The sequence below is a fragment of the Dreissena polymorpha genome, chromosome 10 (genome assembly GCF_020536995.1).
Source record: "Dreissena polymorpha isolate Duluth1 chromosome 10, UMN_Dpol_1.0, whole genome shotgun sequence".
Taxonomy (NCBI): domain Eukaryota; kingdom Metazoa; phylum Mollusca; class Bivalvia; order Myida; family Dreissenidae; genus Dreissena; species Dreissena polymorpha.
This window is the reverse complement of record NC_068364.1, coordinates 64194894-64218903: the sequence shown is the minus strand read 5'-3', so window position 1 is coordinate 64218903 and position 24010 is coordinate 64194894. Positions and strand designations below refer to the sequence as shown.

Here is a 24010-nt window from a genome sequence, read left to right as displayed (position 1 = left end):
TTTGATCACATATTTTACCGTAAACACGTTTATAAGTAAATACAAAAATGCTCAAAATAATATGCTCATAAACAAAGTAAACAAATAAGGAATACAGAACTTATTTCTTATTCCTTACGTTTACTTTGATTTTTTTATTCACTTTGTTTTTTATGTATTATTTGAATTAATGTTCGTGTTTAACTGACATCACATGTGTAAAAGTTTTAATACAGAATCAGGAAAACGAGGAACCGACTTACTTTCTATAAAAGCGTTACGTGCGTTAGAACCCATATATTTGTCATAGCAGTTCTTCGATACCAGCATTCCCTACTAAAATATATGCAAGCGGAAGGACACATCAAATCCGTTTAAACTGATTTACAGCCATCTTTAAGCATCTGCTCTCAAAGTCAATTTAGCATTTTATTTCCATGAAGCCGCAAAGGCTTGGTTCCAATCGTAATTGGAGTTGACAGTTACAACATATGAGGTCTGTCAGGGCGCTCTGACCGGAAGTCGTCTTGATTGATTGACAACCTCTGGAGGCTTGGACAGTCTTGGACGACTGTAACATGCGAAGTCCCTCGAACATTTACCGAGATTTAGTGCAGCCAACCTGTATAGATAATCTTTAGGTCAAGATTATATGCGCTTCAATCCCTATTGACACATTTATCTGGCCGAGAATCTATAATATAAGCTGAACGCCAAAAGATTCGTACATTCAAGAATACGGTTTAATGCAAGTACCCGTACATAAAGTTGAAGGACATGTCTTTGAAATACTCTTATTGCAGACACACTCTTTTTAATAAACTATTGGAACAATTATGTTTTTCCGATCATATCCTAATTAAAGAATTATATGCAAAAACAATACTCAAAAGTGTTCGCATACTTCCGTTGATAATGCAGCACGACTAAGCAACACTCGCAAGGGGAAAGAACTGGCATAACGTCTCAGGTGAACGATTTCAATGCAAATTTTCATACAACAATCTTAGACATTTCAAGCTTAGCCATTTTGTGAGCAATTAGAAGCAAGTGTTGTTTTCGCTTTTGAGTGTGGTACACTTATAATTACCGGAATCGGTTTCTAGTTTGTAATTTTGTTATGCCTTATTGCACAAGTAAAAATGTTTATGTTATAGCTAATCTACGCAAGTTGACCAAAAGTGTGATCAATGTAAGATATTGATATCGATTTATTATATCACTCAATCATAAGACTAGCTTGTTCAGATGATCCAAATCAGACGATGTATTATGAAAAAGCTCAGGAAAAAAGATAATGTGAAAACAGCATCTACAATATTAACTTATATTGCAACAATCAACGAAATGTACCGCAAAATGCGTTCAAATTCCAGTATTAAAAAAAATAAATCAGGTACATTATCATACCCAACTTCGTGACCAATGAATTAATCTTGAAACGTCTTCAGCAATATACTCATCCGCATCGTCGTTCACGTCGTAAACAGCAGCACAACTGATTAAAAAAAACAACATGAAAATCATTAACTATACCTTGATATAAACATATCCGCCTGGAGAACACGGTTCGTTGCTCACAACGCGCGAGAATACGTTCTACGTCGATGTCGTTATCATAGCTCGCGAAAGTGAGGTCACAGCGTGGATCTGTCTCCGGGACAATGTCCGACATAGATGTACTTAGCGACAGCATTTATGTCCAATGTATTGGATCTACATATTTTCAGAAGGAGGTTCAATGTTTAGATAAGTTAGAGTATTCTTTCGCTATTTTCAACGGCGGTAATTCACCACAGCTCTTTCACTTCGATTATAAATAACTTATACAATACTAAACAGATAAACATTAATATTTCATTATTTTATGATACATTGTATATAAAACACTACTCGTACTTGCGACGACCGATTTACGTGAAACAGCGCCCCAGATTTGCGTACGATGCACCGACTTCCATAAATCACCATCTGTTCATATCATAAACCATCGATACTTCGATTATCCATTTCTGTATAAGGCACGAAATCAACCAAACCACAAACACAGCATATGAATGAATTTCTGCTATTGCAGCGCTTCTAAAGCACTTGCTATGTATTCTAATCTTGAACAGAGCTGATTATTAACGTAGTCGGCATCGCGGTTTGGTTAATTTCCGAATCTCCAATAAAACGAATGTTTATGAAGAGAGAAAACAGTATAGACACAAGTTATACCACTGCTCTAATATACAACCACTTTACTCTGTCAATCGGAATAGCGATCGGTATTGAGCATCTTAGACTATAATACAAGCTTTATGCGTGACCTAAACAGTTCCAGGCAGGAATGCGCGCTTTGAGGATACCCCAGGTCGCTGTATTTACCTGTATTTGTACCTGCAAGTTGCAAGGTATGCGGGTCTATCGGGCAAATATTATTACGCAGAAGCTCCGTCACAAGACATTTAGAAGGTTATCCAATGCAAAACAACTACACAAATGTTCGGTTTCGGTAACGCAAATATAAACATCAGGTCGAAGCTTGTACAAAGGCTGTTTTGTTACCTATTGATTGTCGAATAATGAAGTCTAACGTTTAAAAGTAGATCATATGGGTGGCTGGTTTGTGCTATATTGTTCTTCCGTTTTAGTGTATTGTCGTTTAGGTGACCTGCACACTCGCCAACACGACAGAACAAAAGAGCAACACCAGTAATACTTTTCGTCAACTAATAATTATTCGTAAGAATCTTAAACGTTGTGGATCGTTCTAACCACAAAATTAACAAAAAATAGTGTCCCACGAATGCTAATGGTTTCACAATAGTTTTCGTTCTGCAGTTTACTTTATATAGCGCCCTTCATACGAGCTTACACGCCAGAACGAAAAAAAATTCGCGCCAATAGAAAAGTTCAGACATCTGTTGCTCTGTTGTATTGGCGCGATGGCATAATATACAAAAGGTATATACGATAAAGAGATAATTTCATTTCAGTATTGATCTATTATTGTAACACTTTTAAAGAGACTTTTTATAGTTCAATTACTTTTTGTGGAAGTATGCCTTGACGTGAAGTCTTCTCAAATAAGTTCGGTATACCGTTAGTGCCATCGTGGTTACATATTAAAATCCAGAGGGATAAAATACGAGAGTGCGATAGTACGAAGGCGACAATGCGATAGTACGATGGCGACAATGCGATAGTACGATAGCGTCAATGCGATAGTACGATAGCGACAATGCGATAACGCGATAGTACGATGACGCCAATGCGATGGTCATATCGTACTGTCGCCATCGTATATTCGAATTGTCTCCATCGTACTATCGCATTCTCGCCATCGTACTATAGCGTTGTCGTTCTGTCACATCGTATTATCGCATTGTCCCCCTCTTTCTATCGCCATGTCGCCGTCGTATTGTCGCACTGTCGTCATGGTATTATCGCACTATCGCATTGTCGCCATCGTAGTTTCGCACTGTCGCCATCGTATTGTCGCACTGTCGTCATCGTTTTATCGCACTATCGCATTGTCACCATTGTACTAACGCATTGTCGCCATCGTATTGTCACACTGTCGCCATCGTACTATCGCATTTCCGCTATCGTACTATCGCGTTGTCGCATAGTATCGCGTTGTCGCCAACGTACTATTGCATTGTCGCCATCGTAGTATCGCAATATCGAAATGTCGCCCTCTGGATTTTAATGTGTAACCACGATGGCCATAATGGTATTTCGTAAATAAGGGAAGTAACAAGAGGATCTAACAATCTTATCCAACTTCAATAATAGGCGAAAATGCCGAAAAATAACGAGAGATTCTCAATAAGATTCACACCTAGAAAATCCGACGTGTTACGCACGGGATTATTCCAAGTGCAAGTGCTGTCAACTATATTCCGAAAACGACAAAAAAACAACAACAATTATGTCCATTATGTATCATTTTAAACTTATGATGATTCCTATAATACCGATACAGTACTTGAAGCATATTTTCATTTGTTAAATGATATTACGTTCATTCTAATACTTATATTTTTGGAATATTTGATATAGAAGTTGAAAGAAGTCGTCAATCTATTAGCATGTCCTTTTAACATACACTGTAATTATAACATTGGAAAAACAATATACTTAATTTCTTTAAACATTTTCATGTCAGAAGTGGGAAAACCAAAAGTTTAAAGAAACTTACGAGGCAATAATAACAAAATAATAAATGTAAACAATAAATTAAAGCGTTAAAAGCTGAAATAGTGAGGCTTGTCACACATTTAGTTTGAGGTCACGTCAAAATACGAGATCTTTCCAGAAACCTGTTTCTGCACGACGGAAGTTTCAAATTCTAGTACCGGTAAAAGTGGCGGTAATGTATTAAAAATAAGGTGTTCAATTCGTCTGTTTTATTAACAGTTGAAATACATAACTAATTCGTCAAGGAGTGAATAACTAAATCTTAGCTTGTAATATGAATATAATAAACAAAGTAGACCCGTCCACTAATTACAGGCTTGTTAGGCTGTTTTATTGATATTGAATTGGTATTTGGTCAGTTATTCACCGTGCTGAATAATCCTGAAGGCACTAAAACAGGGGAGCTAACTGTGAAACTGCAATCACAAAAAATGCATGTTTTTGTTTTGCGCTATCATCGCCAGAGTCTAAAAAGCATTTCATTTCTTCGATCTGTCTGGTTTCTGAGAGAAATTTAGTTAATTGTGTAAACCGTATAGCTTCGCAAATTATAAGAAAGCCACAACCTAATATATTTGTCAAGAACTCGTTAGGAGTGAGCAATCTTGATTATCTTGACTTTCTGTGCATTCAAACCAATACGCCAACACAATAGGAAGTATCTGTATTTAGCCCTTGTAAATAATTGGCTGATGCGATTATTGCACGCATGTTAAATAATTGTTTATTACAATAAACGTAATAAAGCTTAATATTATTTATCATCATTTACTTAATTAGTGTTATGAAAGCGAATGGAGTGATTATTTGTCGTACCATACTTTCCTTTTTTAGATTTGTTAAGTGAAAGCATGAAATATCTATAAAAATATATTTTATGTAGGCTATAGTAATAAAGCACACAAGGCTGGTCAATAAAGTAGGAACATGTTAATATTTTAATCAATTTAAGTAAGAAACATGCTTTAATTACAAATCACACAGGGCAGTCAAATTGAGCTCGATAATTTATAGTCACATCATAATTTTTTACAGTTTTTATTGTAAAACTATTCAATGGCAAGCTTAAAAAACGTGAACATATATATCTGTTTAAACCATACAGGCCCCTTTTGTTTAATAAATGCGCATACAGGATCTTAAATCGTCCTTTATAGACTGATAAACAACGATAGATCAAACATATTCCTCAATTCTATGCTCATAGAATTAATGTAACAGAATGCTATTACTGATTAAATATGTGTTTACCCCACATGACTTTCGTATATTACAGAACAGACATATTGCATACGTATATGAAGCCAACCAGCTTCTTATATTATAACTGGGGACATACGAAACACTTTCAAATAATATACACACTTACCATAACATGAATCTGATTTTTTGTGTGAAGTACATTGAAAATAATCGTGTTTATTCTTAAAGTACACAATTCAGTCGTAATTTGGCATTTGTCGTAAGATCTTTTATATAACAAGGCCAAGGAAACTATTGTCGGCAGCAAGTTGGACCGACTCCAGATAAATGTCAAGATGTGAACGTATCGCACCGATGCAACCTGTGAGAGACAGGCATCTCGATACGGTAAACACCTGGTAAAAGGTATTTAAGGTGCTCCTTTATTATTTTTCTGAAGAAATTATTAATTATTTAAGAACGGAAATAAAACCATACTTTTAGTTATGGATACAAGTAGAAAAATACAAATTATACATGTAGTTATGAACAATCAAACATGAAATACTATAATTATTCCATTGGATACAATTATTACGACTTAATGCAACGTCCTATTTTGTTACGAATAACATGCGAGTGGTTCGTACAGTATACGCCGTCAAATTGCAACTTGCAAATTGTTATAAAAACTTATAAAAATGTATAAACAATATACAACGATTGCAATAATGATTGTCGATGAGATGACATAAAACCATAAATCCATGGGTTCATGCTCTTCTTATCAAACAGATATGAATAATCTAGGCAACATAATAGGTAAACGACCTATTCATGCCTTAAACTTGGGACTGGTCCAAGATATTGGCATGTCGGAAATATTGGAAAGCATTCAGCTTCCTTGACTGATACGTAAATTCCCATTCAGCTTGTTAAGAAAATATGTTTTATAACATGTAGACGCACACGCCGTAAGACAGATACAACGATGTTGATTAAAGTGGATATCATCAAATATTGTTACAGATTCGGGCTTTTGGAGACGCACTTGGAAAATTGATCACAAACTTTCCAAACTATATATAAATCCCTTTTGTATGCTTTAACCTTTAAACAAGGTCGTGTTCAGATTGCATGAATACCAATATCAGAGGAATGTGTTGGCCTCATCTGGCAGGATGCATTATTTTCATTCCTGCAAAAGTATGGAGACGGATTTTGCTGATCTGTTTATATTTTATTTTTGTCGGCCGGAAGCTTTATTGTAAGTGTTATTGCTGAAATAATGGTGGTTGGTGTTGTTGTTGTCGTATACATAGCAAAACATATAGCATTGAATAAGACATACATACAATTTAAGCATGCGAGTAATTCACACAAAAACAACCATTAAATATTGTTATAGCAGAACCAACTGCCAACTTGTATCACGATATCGATTTAGTCATTGCTGAAATGCGGTTGACGTGAATAGTATATATCAGGCAAAACCCAGCGACAGAGAAATTTATGAAGGACTAGCGCACTTATAAGTTTACAACAAAAAATATGGTACACTATATGCAAAGAAATTGAGATAAGAATTTACAAATCCTGATTACCGGTAGTCACACGCATTCCAAAATCATCATACACAATCATGAATATTTTCTTCTCGGTTAATATAAGAAATTAGGCATCATGAGGGAAATTTAACATGTGTACCCTATCTTGGATAAAATGTTAAACATCGTAAAAATTTAAAAGATTGCAGCCGACTGTTGTCTTGATACGAGTTAATTTGATAACTTAATATATCTTTTGGGGGATACAATAGGTTACAGAATCGTTAACAATTTAAACGTTTACTGTAACCGGTAACCTGGACAACCTTCAAAAGTAAAAATGTTAAAGTATTCGTTAACACATGTCATAATGCTCGTACATGTACTTTCTTTAGAAAAATCGATTCAAGATCGCTTGCGTTGATGACATCAGCAGACAATATCAGTTTATGAATAAAAATGTATTATAATACTTAATATTTATAATTTTGTAAATGGTTTTTTTAAAAATTATTTTTTCATGTTTAAAAGCGTAAGAGTAAAACGTTATAAGAACTACACAATGTTAATTTTCAAGTGTCATTATATTACTTTTGATTGGGCCGCTGTATTTACGTTCGCGTCGTATCGCAAAAGATGTTCAATTAAAATAAAATTGATTTTAAAGGAAATGGAAATGAACGATTGTATATCAGTTTATTCATTTAATAGCGATGTTACTAAGTATGATGATCTAAAAACTGCTGGTTACTTATGTTTTAACGTACCATTTAATCGATTTTTCATAAAGACATACTGAAGTAAAGCATGAAAAGAAAATTAAAACATAACCTCAAAATATGATGTATGTGCTTAATAGTTGTCCTTTTGGCCCTTATGAAAATAACGAAGATTTTCAAAGCAATGGAATATAAAATAAAATATTTCTGGGCACATATCATTCATATTTTGAGAAAAGACTTACCCTTGCTAAATTTGAATTGCCGTCATCAGAAAACATGGAAACAAATACCAATTCAAATGCAAAGTTTACAACTGAATAAGGGGTATAATGTCCAACGATGCCAATTTCAAGGGAGCGAACCCCTCTCCAAGCGGTAGCGTAAGAAGAGGTTTCAGAAAAGGCCGTCGTTGAGAGGTGAAACTCGATATGACGGAAGCCAGTTTTACTAAAAAGACGAGCACGAAATCGAAATAGGAGGTTATCAATTAATTCAAACTGAAGAGAACTAACAAGAAAAGGGGAGGTCACCAAATTTGCACAGGCAAGAGCCAGTGCAGGTTTTGTGAGAAATTCGAGGCAGAATGGGTTGATGGGCAGCACTAGACTTAGGTCTGCATCGAGCAGGGGTTGTAAAAGGAGCCAATCAAATGCATTGGGCCTCAAGTATGCGAATAAAAAAGGAAACTTCCTCCGGAGTTACTTAGAAATTACTCCTCTTAAAAAACCTCTATAAATAGAAGGCAACGAATACCTTAATCGGTATTCGAATGTTCGAAAATCCATTCAATCGAATATTCAAATATTCGCATAAAACGGCTGGATTGATTTTACCTTGCTCTGTGTTAAATTCCATTGTTTTGAAAGTTATATCCGTTTGCTAAGTTCGAGCAGGGATGTATAATAGATATTATACATCCTTGGTACGAGGCTGTTTATTAACGTTGCTACTAAGGCGATGCGAGGAAAGTGGCTGGTGGCATTTTATGATTTGAATTATGATCCCTTTATGATTTTTGAATTTATATCATTTGTTAAATTTGAGTAATTCACAAATTATTATTCGCAAGTCAATTGAAGCCTTTAATTGGCACCTAATTGAAAAACAACAGTTCGGGCCCTTTCGTAGAGTGTGTATATTGAACCTTAGAGTGTGTATATTGAATTTCGCAATTTGAGTAATTAACATATTTTTATTGCTGTTCATACTATGATCACAGAAACGTTATTATTATTCGCCAGTCAATTCAAACCGTTAATTGGCACCCCATTGACAAATAACAGTTCGGGGCCTTTCTAAGAGCGTGTATATTGCATTGCGCAATCAACACTGATACGGGCCGCGTTTGACACGAAGGGCGTCACGTAAAACATGTTACTCCCAAGTGATTTCGGGTGCGTTTTAGTTAGCGGCTCGCGATCATTAAATATTAAGGCAAATACGTTTGAAACATTAATTCGAATATGCGAATATTAATTTTGTTATTCGAATGTTAACCATTCAATCGATTATTCGAATAATATTGTTATCCGTAATAAATAGACCATTCTATGATAACTATGTCTTAACAGCCATGCGCAAAAACGCGAACGTAAAATTATAAAGTGTTGCAACGCGAAACGATTTCATAATTTGGTGAGTTCTGTTGGTGTCGTTATATTTTGTGATACTACGAGGATTGTTTATATAAAGTTTAAAATATATAACTAATTGTATGAGCACGGATGGTCGAGTGGTCTAAGCGAAAGACGTTTACTCGAGTGGTCAGTGGATCGAGCCCACTTGATGGTTACATTATTTTCTTTCTAAAATTCTTCTTCTTCATTCATTCTTGTTTTTTCACTTGAGCTTTTTAGATCCAATGTTTACATTTATTAATATAAAACATTTAACGACAATCTTCAATACATGCGAAAATCTATGAAAGGGCCTTTTAACAAGGAGATACGACAACACGAAAGAGCGACGTATGTCGGTATTTTCGTATAGTAGCGCCTACTATTTATTCTTTTTGCGCGTAATTTTGTTTTCCTATTGTGCACGTTGGGACACCAAAACGGTATTGCAAATCATCAATTACAGGATTATCATACACGATTGCGGTACTTTAAATGTTGTAAGTAAATAAGTTTTATTTACTAGGCACAAGTTTACAAAAATAATATGCAAACTGCATACAACCATTGCGAAATTATACCCGAATAACACCGTATTTACCTTTGTGTAAACTTATAAATGAGTCGCGCTTTGTGAAAAAGGGGTTTATTGCATGTGCGTAAAGTGTGGTTCAAGATTAGCATGTGCAGTCCGCACAGGCAAATCAGGGACGACACTTTCCGCCTAAACTTGATTTTTGCTAAGAAGAGACTTTTTTTGAAACGAAAATATCATAAAAGCGGAAAGTGTCGTCCCTGATTAGCATGTGCAGACACTTTAGGCTCATGCATTAAACCCCCTTTTTACAGAGCGCGGCTTATTTATAAGCTTACCCAAATATAATTGCTTAAATTGTCTTACGGACATTATTCCAGTGAGAAGCTACCATGGACACTTTGGTGTTCTTGTCATGTTAACTATAATACTTTAGAACATCTCAATAGACCTCAAAATGTTCAAATTTAATTTTGGAAGAACGCCGAGAAGTGGCCGCAGTTAACAAACGTGGCCGCAGTTAACAAAAGTGGCCGGAGTTAACAAAAGTGGCCACAGTTAACAAAAGAAACAAACGGAACTCAAATCATCATCCTGGTGCAATGTCAAGATAGACATATAGAGAATAATAGGTATGTGACGTGCATGGAGAATGGTTATCTGGCAAGTCGGAGGAAGTCGGCGACCCCGATAAGATCCTCCGACGAGCCAGATAACCATTCTCCTTCCACGTCACCAACCTATTATTCTATTTATCCTGTCACATTTACAACATTCGTTCAAATGTTTCTAAAATAAATAGTTTTCCAGTATTTTGTGTTTAAATATTTAATATTGGAAAAAACACGCCGCAGCAAAAACATTGTGACGTCACGTCATGCAAAACGCTAAGGCTAGCTTCCGTCTTGTTAAACAACACAGAAATCGAGTAAATCGTTATTAATTCAATTCACAAAGACGAAATTATGCTGTTAAAATAATAAAATTTTAAACAAACAGTACTTTACACGTATGTTGTAATTTTTGTAATTGAAAACAAGTATATTTTATAAATAGAAAATAGTACAGGCGTGCGCATGCGCGGACAGCAACTGACGGATATTCGGGGTCACATGGTCATCAAGCCTACTATCTTTTGGGATATTAGGTTACCTGGTTATCGGGCTGATTTAAAGGCATGTGACAGGATAAACATTGAATATACAGTTGATCGCAATGGGACTAGAAACGCGGACACTTAACGCCTTTACCACTCGAACCTCGAACATCAAAGGCCTTAACCATTCGAACTCATCAAGCGCCATTTTTAAATTTAATTTCTGAATGGCATCGTAGAAGCTTCTAACAGGTAGCTCATCAAGGCAACTGATAAGGCAATGTATTCTATTCAACATTTTAGGTACACTCTTTATGTACAGTTTTAAAGTCCCGTAAATCTGAAAACATCACAATAACGTAATGGTGAGTAAATTAGGTCCTTGTTCACATCCCTTGTTTCAATAAGGAATTGAGAACAGTATCATAGATTTTTTTTTATAGATTTTATTTACATCATTTCCAGAAGGCCAATGGCCCATGTGGACACATTTTAGTACAAACAATATAATATTTACAGTAATAAACATATGTACATAATTAATTCAAGCACATGAAATTATAATAATTTCATAAGTAGTGTCAATAAGTATTTTACAGCAATAAATACATATTAACCGTTATAATAATGTTTAAGAGGAGAACTCATACTTATCAATACATATTGCATTAATGTTATCGTTCAAGTACTCTACATAACAAAACCTAAAGAGAGTAAAACAAGAACTCACGCAAAATACTGAGTATACAGCCAAGTCACATAGTCGGCAGCATACATAGATAGATGACAAACATGAAATACGTTTAATTTAAGAGGAGTTCTCATACGAATCAGTACATAATGCGTTATTTGTAATAAACACAGACTCCACAAACAAAACTTATAAGGCGTAAACAAGAACGCACAAAAACACTCATTATACATTCACATACAAAATCAGGAACAGCAGCATTTTAAATATTTCAACTAGTTAATGGGCAAAAATACATCAAAAGGGCACATACATGTTCGCAGATCTAACTAAAAATGCGGCATGGACAAAAGCACTCAGTTTTCTTAATACAGATTCATTATCGGAAGACATCAATTCTATAAATATTTGCATATTTGGTCGGTTTCTGTAATATGAAGGTATATATTTAACTCTTAAATTTGTATATTAGTTGCATTCAATCACAAAATGATATTCGTCTTCTAGACGATTACAAACAATACATGTCCTTTGCTCAACAGGTGTTGGGTTGGGCTTAGACCATCTGCCACTTTATATTCTCAATCTATGAGAGGATACTCGTAACCTATGAAGGTTGAATCTTTATTTTATGCTTTCCGGTGGTTTATAGAGAAATATCAGTGAAATAAAAGTGGTATTTCACTGTTTCAAACAGTGAAACATAACAGTGAAAAATATCGTTATTTTTCACTGTTTCAGTTAGATACTGGAACTACTTCCCCAATAACCCCATGGTGAGCCTCAATTGCAATTTTCATTCAAGGGAGACTAGTCTACTTGAACCTGAAATACACATTTACCTCCCTTAAACATAATTATTTCGTCTGCTGCTTAACTCTTTAACAACAATGGATGAATTGGAAAACAATGAAATAAATCTTCTTTTCTCAAATATCTTTGACTTTGATGACTTTTTTAATGAAATGAATGAACAAGATGATGACAGCGCTTCAAAATCACAAGAAATAACATCAGCAGCACCAACAGCAGGAGCAGCAACATCAGCCCCACATCCACTGGTAACAGCATCAACACAGGAAGAAAAAGAACAAAACCCAACATCAACACCAACAAGGAATTTCAGATCTGTAAGTGTGGATAGCTTTCTGCTTGAAAACGAAAATTTAAATACAAAAAAGAAAACCGACAATGACATCAGACTTTTCAAAACTTTCCTAAAAAGTCACAAAAATGAGGCAAGAAATATTGAAAATATACCTCCTCATGAATTGAACCCTCTGGTCTGCGAGTTTTTGTTGGGTGTGACTAAAAAAGATGGATCAGAGTATGAACCCACATCTTTGAGGGCATTTTTAAGCTCAATCGACAGGCATTTAAGGCACATGAACTACAAGCACTCTTTGATAAATGACCCTGAATTTGCCAAAGTGAGGGAAGTATTAAAAAGTAAACAAAAAGCTCTGAAAAAAGAAGGTTATGGAAATAAACCGCATCAAGCCCAGGCATTAACAAATGAACATATTGAAGCTATGTACGCAGCTAAAACTCTGGGAGAATCAAGCCCAAGAGCTCTATTACACTCACTGTGGCTTATATGTACAACCCATTTTGGGATGAGAACCGGCAAGGAAATTCACACCCTATGCTGGGGTGATGTCAGCCTTGGAATCGATTTTGAAACTGGTGAAGAATTCATCACCTTCGACACTGAGCGTCAGACAAAAACCCGTACTGGTGAAAATCCAAGGGATATAAGGTGATTTTCCTACTTTAATATATTTGTACACAAATCTGAATTGATAATTTTTTATTTATATAAAAACTGGTACTGTTTATAAAATATTTAAATGGAATTTTTCTTTAGTAAAAATAATACAAACATGGAGGATATGTGTTGGTTAAGGTAGAATATCGATTTTATTTCACGATTGATCATAGAAATTATTATTTTTACGAGTGGCGAAGCCACAATTGAAAATATATATTTTCTATTATCACAAGTGAATTTATAGACCTTTTTTTACAATATAATTCTTATTTGTATTATTAATATACAGTAGACTTCACTTTTGTTGGAATAGTATTTAATTTAAACAAAACATTTAATGCAACACACATTTTAACTATTCATAGGAAAGTCAAGCCACGGGCATATGCAGTTCCCGAACAACCTGACAGAGATCCGGTGCATCTCTACAAGCTATATGCCGACAAACGCCCTGTTGACATGATGACAGAAGACAGCCCCTTCTTCTTAACTCCTGGCAACAAGACACAGCAATGCTGGTTCAGGAAGTCTGCCATGGGAATAAACAAGCTATACAGCATAATGACCGAGATGAAAACAGATGCTGGTATTCAAGAGCCAAGAATCACCCCATACAGGTCAAAACCCCATATTATATACACTACTTTCATAACAAGACTAAAATATATAATAAAAATCACTTACCTCCCATTTATTAAGTAGGTGTTGTTTGTCCAATTTACATGCTACAACACTCAAAATTTTAATTCATAAAATCTCCTGTACTCGACTAGTACTATTCCTCTACTTTCCGGTTCCATTACATCCAGTACTTGACAGACCACCATGTATTTATTGAAGTGTTTCAAGAGCACACAAAACAATTACAACTTATATCTTATGTAATATGTCATGTGTACCGTTGAATATCGATTTTATTTTTACCATAGAAATAAACTTTTTTCAGTGCAAGAAAGCACTTGATTCAGAAGCTGAATGACGAGAATGTTCCTGCTCATCAAATAATACAGATTTCAGGGCACAGAAATATTAACAGCTTAAATAATTACAGCAGTTTGAACAAGGAACAGTCAAAAAATATTTCAAAAATACTTTCTCATTCAAACCAGTCAGTTGAAAAGCACAACCGCACAGCCACTGCCACTGCGTCAGCCACACCTGCATCAAGTGATTTTCCGATGGCCCGAGGATTTTTTGTCAACTCACATTTCCAGGGCAATGTAACATTTAATTTTCACAACTCTGAATCTTACATGGGCCTTTCCCAGACACAGAACGTAGTCAATCACCAGAGGCAATCTCCATCCCGTACACCGGCGGTAACCGCAGATTCCCCTGTACAGCGACACTACAAGCGAATCCGTCTTATTGCAGAGAGTGACAGTGATTGATATCGAAACCATTTAGCACAAAAACACTGTTGAAATATGTTTGCGTTCCTAGTTTAATCCAGTTATGTGTTATTAATCCAGCAAGTCGTAAAAGTGTTGTTCAACATGGCGAGCACTTTCGTAACTTTGAGATCAGTTGAATACACAAATTACTACGCCAGTATATGCAACACTATTAATTTCATAATAATTTAAATTAAACTATTGTTTGTAATAATATTGAATGTATAAAGTATGAAAAAGATATATGTTGAATAAAACATTGATTTTAATAGTAATACACTTTTTACAGATGTGAACTATTTTCTTGTGTAGTAAGTTCTTTGTGCGTTCTAAAAATTGAGGCACCCCACGGGGAAACTTAATGAGGCAAATTCGGAAAATTAACAAAACTACAAAAATAAGCATAAAATAAAAAGAAAATTTGTTGGTTTCGGTAGCATATCGAATTTAATTCACTCGTGATCATAGAAAAAAATACTACAAAAATAAGCATAAAATAAAAAGAAAATTTGTTGGTTTCGGTAGCATATCGAATTTAATTCACTCGTGATCATAGAAAAAAATATTTTCACTCGTGGCTACGCCACTCGTGAAAATATAAATTTCTATGATCACTCGTGAATTAAATTCGATATGCTACCGAAACCAACAAATATCCTCTATGTATTTTTTAATATTACATAATTCTAAATAAGGTTGAAGTTGAAAGGATGCTATATTCCTATAAAAAAGAGCTCTACTCGAGTTAACCAATCGGTCGTTCCAATTTTGGATAAAATTATCTGTAAGTCGCTGTTAAATAGCTGCAAGAAATACAGTATCGTGACCGACATCGTGAAAATACCAGGCATCGTAAAAACCAATTGTGCTTAGCAAATCACGTAGTAGGGAACACCAACTTTTTTTATTAGGGTATTTTTCGCAGTCACTCATTAATGTAAGGTAATCTTTTTTATTGAATTGATTACTATTAGTATGTAATATTTTAACCCAATATTTTATAATATTAAAATATCTACTTGTTTGACAGTTAAGGCGCCCAAGTTCGCCGTATATAAAATCGTTTTGAGTACTTCTTTTAACACCAAGAAGACTTTTACAAAATTGCATATGAATACGTTCTATAGCATCGCCCTTGACAAAACCCCAAATTTCACTTCCGTAATTAAGAATAGGTGATATGAGTTTATCAAACAAGTCTAATCTGTGTTTCACAGTAATGTCAGTATATTTGTAAAGGTATTTGTTCATCTTAAAAATGGCCTTCAAGGATTGGCCAGCTAATGTTCTTTGTGTATCCGAGAACGAACCACCAGTCGTGAATACGACACCAAGGTAATTGAGCTTAGAAACAATCTCAATTGCAATATCATTGTAGTGGAACGAAATATTGTTTGGCAACCGTCCCCCTTTTTTAAATATCATGACTTTAGTTTTATCGACATTCACTACTAACTTCCAGCGTTTACAATATTCATGAAACACATATAGACTGTGTTGCAATTCCTCAGCGTTATTTGCAAAAATAATGATATCATCTGCAAACAACACAAGAAATAGTTTGAAATTATCTACATCTATACCATTTATGCCACTTTCAGCGAACGCTGATTCTAAATCATTTAAAAACATAGAAAACAAAAACGGCGATTAGCATTCTCCTTGTCGGACCCCTAGCATACATTCGAAATCTTCACTTAATTGATTACAATATTTAACTCTAGATTTAACAGACGAGTATATCAATTTTACAATATTAAAAATTTTGCCTCGTAACCCTAGTTTAATGAGTTTGCTCCAAAGGTTTTCTCGGACTACATAATCAAATGCTTTACTAAAATCCAAAAATACACAATAAAGCTGTTTTCCTTTATTAAGTAAGTGTGTCAGAAGACCATGCAGTACAAAAAAATTATCAAGCGTGCTCATATTTTGTCTAAAACCCGCCTGTGCTTCAACGTATACATAATAATGTTCCGCCCAATGTGAGAGTCTAATGTTTAAAATGCGAGTAAACAGTTTTCCTAACGTACTCAATAATGTTATACCTCTATAGTTAGTTTCGTCATTTATGCTACCCTTCTTATGCAGAGGAACAACAAAACCCTTAGACCAGGAAGTTGGAAATTCATTCTGAACATATTTTGATCACATATTTTACCGTAAACACGTTTATAAGTAAATACAAAAATACTCAAAATAATTTGCTCATAAATAAAGTAAACAAATAAGGAATACAGAACTCACTTCTTATTCCTTACGTTTACTTTGTTTTTTTTTGTATTCACTTTATATTATTATTTGAATTAATGTTCGTGTGTAACTGACATCACATGTGTAAAAGTTTTAATACAGAATCAGGAAAACGAGGAACCGACTTACTTTCTATAAAAGCGTTACGTGCGTTAGAACCCATATATTTGTCATAGCAGTTCTTCGATACCAGCATTCCCTACTAAAATATATGCAAGCGGAAGGACACATAAAATCCGTTTAAACCGATTTACAGCCATCTTTAAGCATCTGCTCTCAAAGGCAATTTAGCATTTTATTTCCATGAAGCCGCGATGGCTTGGTTCCAATCGTAATTGGAGTTGACAGTTAAAATATACGAGGTCTGTCGGGGCGCCCTGACCGGAAGTCCTCTTGATTGATTGACAACCTCTGAAGGCTTGGACAGTCTTAGACGACTGTAACATGCGAAGTCCCTCGAACATTTATCGAGATTTAGTGCAACCAACCTGTATAGATAATCTTAAAGTCAAGATTATATGCGCTTCAAGCCCTATTGACACATTTATCTGGTCGAGAATCTATAATATCAGCTGAACGCGAATAGATTCGTACATTCCATAAAACGGTTTCATTCAAGTTCCCGTACATACCGTTGAAGGTCGTGTCTTTGTAATAGTCTTATTGCAGACACACGCTTTTTAATAAACAATTGGAATGATTATGTTTGTCCGATCCTATCATAATTAAAGAATTATATGCAAAAACAATAATAAAAATGTTCGCATACTTCCATTGATAATGCAGCACGAATAAGCAACACCCGCACGTGGTCCAGAAGTGGCAGAGCGTCATGGGTGAATGATTTAAATAAAAAAATTCAAACAACAATCTTTGACATTTCAAGTTCAGCCATTTTGTGAGCAATTAGAAGCAAGTGTTGTTTTCGCCTTTGAGTGTGGTACACTTATAAATACCGGAATCGGTTTCTAGTTCCAAATTAGACGATGTATTATGAAAAAGCTCAGGAAAAAAGATACTGTGAAAACAGCATCTACAATATTAACTTATATTGCAACAATCAACGAAATGTACCGCAAAATGCGTTCAAATTCCAGGATTAAAAATATTAAATCAGGTACATTATCATACCCAACTTCGTGACCAATGAATTAGTTTTGAAACGGATATGCAAAATAGCATCAACTATTTATAATAATAATAGTCTTCAGCAATTTACTCATCCGCATCGTCGTTCACGTTGTTATCAGCACCACAACTGATTAAACTGATCATGTTACTATACCTTGATATAAACATTTCCGTCTGGAGAACACTGTTCGTTGCTCACAACGCGCGAGAATACGTTCTACGTCGATGTCGTCATCAAAGCTCGCGCAAGTGACGTCACAGCGTGGATCTGTTTCCGGGGCTATGTCCGACATAGATGTACTTAGCGACAGCGTTTATGTCCAATGTATTGGATCTACATATTTTCAGAAGGAGGTTCAATGTTTAAATAAGTTAGAGTATTCTTTCGCTAACTTAAACGGCGGTCATTCACCACAGCTCTTTCACTTCGATTATAAATAACTTATACAATACTAAACAGATAAACATTAATATTTCATTATTTTATGATACATTGTATATAAAACACTACTCGTAATTGCGACGACCGATTTACGTGAAACAGCGCCCCAGATTTGCGTACGATGCACCGACTACCATAAATCACCATCTGTTCATATCATAAACCATCGATACTTCGATTATCCATTTCTGTATAAAGCACGAAATCAACCAAACCACAAACACAGCATATGAATGAATTTCTGCTATTGCAGCGCTTCTTAAGCACTTGTTATGTATTCCAATCTTGAACAGAGCTGATTATTAACGTTGTCGGCACCGCGGTTTGGTTAATTTCCGAATCTCCAATAAAACGAATGTTTATGAAGAGAGAAAACAGTATAGACACAAGTTATACCACTGCTCTAATATACAACCACTTTACTCTGTCAATCGGAATAGCGATCGGTATTGAGCATCTTAGACTATAATACAAGCTTTAGGCGTGACCTAAAAAGTTCCAGGCAGGAATGCGCGCTTTGAGGATACCCCAGGTCGCTGTATTAACCTGTATTTGTACCTGCAAGTTGCAAGGTATGCGGGTCTATCGGGCAAATATTATTTCGCAGAAGCTCCGTCACAAGACATTTAGAAGGTTATCCAATGCAAAACAACTACACAAATGTTCGGTTTCGGTAACGCAAATATAAACATCAGGTCGAAGCTTGTACAAAGGCTGTTTTGTTACCTTTTGATTGTCGAATAATGAAGTCTAACGTTTTAAAGTAGATCATATGGGTGACTGATTTGTGCTATACTGTTCTTCCGTTTTAGTGTATTGTCGTTTAGGCGACCTGCACACTCGCCAACACGACAGAACAAAAGAGCAACACCAGTAATACTTTTCGTCAACTAATAATTATTCGTAAGAATCTTAAACGTTGTGGATCGTTCTAACCACAAAATTCACGAAAAATAGTGTCCCACGAATGCTAATGGTTTCACAATAGTTTTCGTTCTGCAGTTTACTTTATATAGCGCCCTTCATACGAGCTTACACGCCAGAACGACAAAAAATATTCGCGCCAATAGAAAAGTTCAGACATCTGTTGTTCTGTTGTATTGGCGCGATGGCATAATATACAAAAGGTATATACGATAAAGAAATCATTTCATTTCAGTATTGATCTATTATTGTAACACTTTTAAAGAGACTTTTTATAGTTCAATTACTTTTTGTGGAAGAATGCCTTGACGTGAAGTCTTCTCAAATAAGTTCGGTATACCGTTAGTGCCATCGTGGTTACATATTAAAATCCAGAGGGATAAAATACGAGAGTGCGATAGTACGATGGCGACAATGCGATAGTACGATGGCGACAATGAGATAGTACGATGGCGACAATGCGATAACGCGATAGTACGATGACGACAATGCGATGGTCATATCGTACTGTCGCCATCGTATATTCGAATTGTCGCCATCGTACTATCGCATTGTCGCCATCGTACTATAGCGTTGTCGTTCTGTCACATCGTATAATCGCATTTTCGCCATCGTTCTATCGCCATGTCGCCGTCGTATTGTCGCACTGTCGTCATGGTATTATCGCACTATCGCATTGTCGTATTGTCGCCAGCGTAGTTTCGCACTGTCGCCATCGTATTGTCGCACTGTCGTCATCGTATTATCGCACTATCGCATCGTCACCATTGTACTAACGCATTGTCGCCATCGTATTGTCGCACTGTCGCCATCGTACTATCGCATTTCCGCTATCGTACTATCGCGTTGTCGCATAGTATCGCGTTGTCGCCAACGTACTATCGCATTGTCGCCATCGTACTATCGCACTATCGAAATGTCGCCCTCTGGATTTTAATGTGTAACCACGATGGCAATAATGGTATTCCGTAAATAAGGGAAGTAACAAGAGGATCTAACAATCTTAGCCAACTTCAATAATAGGCGAAAATGCCGAAAAATAACGAGAGATTCTCAATAAGATTCACACCTAGAAAATCCGACGTGTTAAGCACGCGATTATTGCAAGTGTAAGTGCTGTCAACACTATTCCGAAAGTGACAGAAACAACCCAATTATGTCCATTATGTATCATTTTAAACTTATGATGACTCCTGTTATAACGATACAGTACTTCAAGCATATTTTCATTTATTAAATGATATTACGTTCATTCTAATACTTATATTTTTGGAATATTTGATATAGAAGTTGAAAGAAGTCGTCAATCTATTAGCATGTCCTTTTAACATACACTGTAATTATAACATTGGAAAAACAATATACTTAATTTCTTTAAACATTTTCATGTCAGAAGTGGGAAAACCAAAAGTTTAAAGAAACTTACAAGGCAATAATTACAAAATACTAAATGTAAACAATAAATTAAAGCGTTAAAAGCTGAAATAGTGAGGCTTGTCACACATTTAGTTTGAGGTCACGTCAAAATACGAGATCTTTCCAGAAACCTGTTTCTGCACGACGAAAGTTTCAAATTCTAGTACCGGTAAATCAGTGCTCTCAACACAAATTTCAGAAGCCAATTATATGTTCAAAGTAGCCGGCGACTAAGCAATACAACTAGTGTAATTGCACCATTTTAATTGATATTTTAGGGAAAGTAGCCGGCATCTAGATAGAATGTAACCGGTGAAATAGCCGGCTGCCGGTGCTTCCGGAGAACACTGGCCGGTAAGGAATAGAAAATAAGGTGTTCAAATCGTCTGTTTTATAAACAGTTGAAATACATAAATAATTCGTCAAGGAGTGAATAACTAAATCTTAGCTTGTAATATGAATATAATAAACAAAGTAGACCCGTCCACTAATTACAGGCTTGTTTGGATGTTTTATTGATATTGAATTGGTATTTGGTCAATTATTCACCGTGCTGAATACTCCTGAAGGCACTGAAACAGGGGAGCTAACTGTGCAACTGCAATCACAAAAAGAGGCATGTTTTTCTTTTGCGCTATCATCGCCAGAGTCTAAAAAGCATCTCATTTCTTCGATCCGTCTGGTTTCTGAGAGAAATTTAGTTAATTGTGTAAACCGTATAGCTTCGCAATTTATAAGAAAGCCACAACCTAATATATTTGTCAAGAACTCGTTTGGAGTGAGCAATCCTGATTATCTTGACTTTCTGTGCATTCAAACCAATACGCCAACACAATAGGAAGTATTTGTATTTAGCCCTTGTAAATAATTGGCTGATGCGATTATTGCACGCATGTTAAATAATTGTATATAACAATAAACGTAATAAAGCTTAATTATTATTTTTCATCAATTACTTAATAAGTGTAATGAAAGCGAAAAGAGTGATTATTTGTCGTACCATACTTTCCTGGGTTAGTTTGGTTTAGTGAAAGCATGAAATATCTATAAACATATATTTTACGTAGGCTATAGTAATAAAGCACACAAGGCTGGTCAATAAAGTAGGAACATGTTAATATTTTAATCAATTTAAGTAAGAAACATGCTATATTTACAGATCACACAGGGCAGTCAAATTGAACTCGATAATATATAGTCACATCATATTTTTTTTACAGTTTGTATTGTAAAAATATTCAATGGCAAGCGTCAAAAACGTGAACATATATATCTGTTTAAACCATACAGGCCTCTTTTGTTTCATAACTGCGCATACAGGATCTTAAATCGTCCTTTATCGATTGATAAACAACGATAAATCAAACATATTTCTCAATTCTATGCTCATGCAATTAATGTAACAGAATGCTATTACTGATTAAATATGTGTTTACCCCACATGACTCTCGTATATTACAGAACAGACATATTGTATGCGTATATGAAGCCAACCAGCTTCTTATATTAAAACTTGAGACATACGAAACAATTTCAAATAATATACACACTTACCATAACATAAATCTGATTTTTTGTGTGAAGTACATTGTAAATAATCGTGTTTATTTTTAAAGTACACAATTCAGTCGTAATTTGACATTTGTCGTAAGATCTTTTATATAACAAGGCCAAGGAAACTATTGTCGGCAGCAAGTTGGACCGACTCCAGATAAATGTCAAGATGTGAACGTATTGCACCGATGCAACCTGTGAGAGACAGGCATCTCGATACGGTAAACACCTGGTAAAAGGTATTTAAGGTGCTCCTTTATTATTTATCTGAAGAAATTATTAATTATTTAAGAACGGAAATAAAACCATACTTTTAGTTATGGATACAAGTAGAAAAATACACATTATAGGTATGAACAATCAAACATAAAATACTATAATTACTCTATTGGATACAATTATTATGACTTTATGCAACGTCTTATTTTGTTACGAATAACACGCGAGTGGTTCGTACAGTATACGCCGTCAAATTGCAATTTGCAATCTTATAAACAAATGTATAAACAATATACAACGATTGCAATAATGATTGTCAATGAGATGACATAAAACAATAAATCCATGGATTCATACTCTTCTTATCAAACAGATATGAATAATCTAGGCAACATAATAGGTAAATGACCTATTTATGCCTTAAACTTGGGACTGGTCCAATATATTGGCATGTCAGAAATATTGGAAAACATTCAGCTTCCTTGACTGATACGTAAATTCCCATTCAGCTTGTTAAGAAAATATGTTTTATAACACGTTGACGCACACGCCGTAACACAGATACAACGATGTTGATTAAAATGGAAATCATCAAATATTGTTACAGATTCGGGCTTTTGGAGACGCATTTGGGAATTGATCACAAACTTTCCAAACTATATATAAATCCCTTTTGTATGCTTTAACCTTTAAACAAGGTCGTGTTCAGATTGCATGAATACCAATATCAGAGGAATGTGTTGGCAGCATCTGGCAGGATCCATTATAATATTCATTTCTAGTGTATTACATAGTCGTTTGCAAACTGTTAAATTTGATTTAAAAAATCAATCCATGTTTTCATTCCTGCAATAGTATGGAGACGTATTTTTCTCATCTGTTTATATTTTCTTTTTGTCGACCGGAGGCTTTATTGTAAGTGTTATTGCTGAAATAATGGTTGTTGTTGTTGTTGTTGTCGTATACATAGCAAAACATATAGCATTGAAAAAGACAAACCTACAATTTAGGCATGCGAGTAATTCACACAAAAACAACCATTAAATATTGTTATAGTAGAACCAACTGCCAAACTTGTATCACGATATCGATTTAGTCATTGCTGAAATGCGGTTGACCTGAGTAGTATATATCAGGCAAAACCCAACGACAGAGAAATCTATGAAGGACTAGCGCACACATAAGTTTACAACAAAACATATGGTACACTATACACAAAGAAATTGAGATAAGTATTTGCAAATCCTTTAACTGATTAGTCACACACATTCCAAAATCATCATACACAATCATGAATATTTTCTTCTCAGTTAATATAAGAAATTAGGCATCATGGGGGAAATTTAACAT

The 24010-nt window shown here is 35.1% G+C and overlaps 2 protein-coding genes across 2 annotated transcripts in view; both read right to left on the bottom strand.

Moving 5' to 3' along the window:
- The window catches only part of LOC127847337 (titin homolog), a 38098-nt gene extending 19636 nt beyond the window's left edge, over nt 1-18462 (bottom strand). The window contains exon 1 of the mRNA XM_052379168.1: nt 18260-18462. Coding sequence (XP_052235128.1) covers nt 18260-18398 — 139 coding nt within the window. The 5' untranslated portion in view covers nt 18399-18462. The remainder of the gene's footprint in view (nt 1-18259) is intronic.
- The window catches only part of LOC127847336 (sterile alpha motif domain-containing protein 9-like), an 87517-nt gene that overhangs the window by 35335 nt on the left and 28172 nt on the right, over nt 1-24010 (bottom strand). The gene's annotated exons all lie outside the window — the stretch shown is intronic.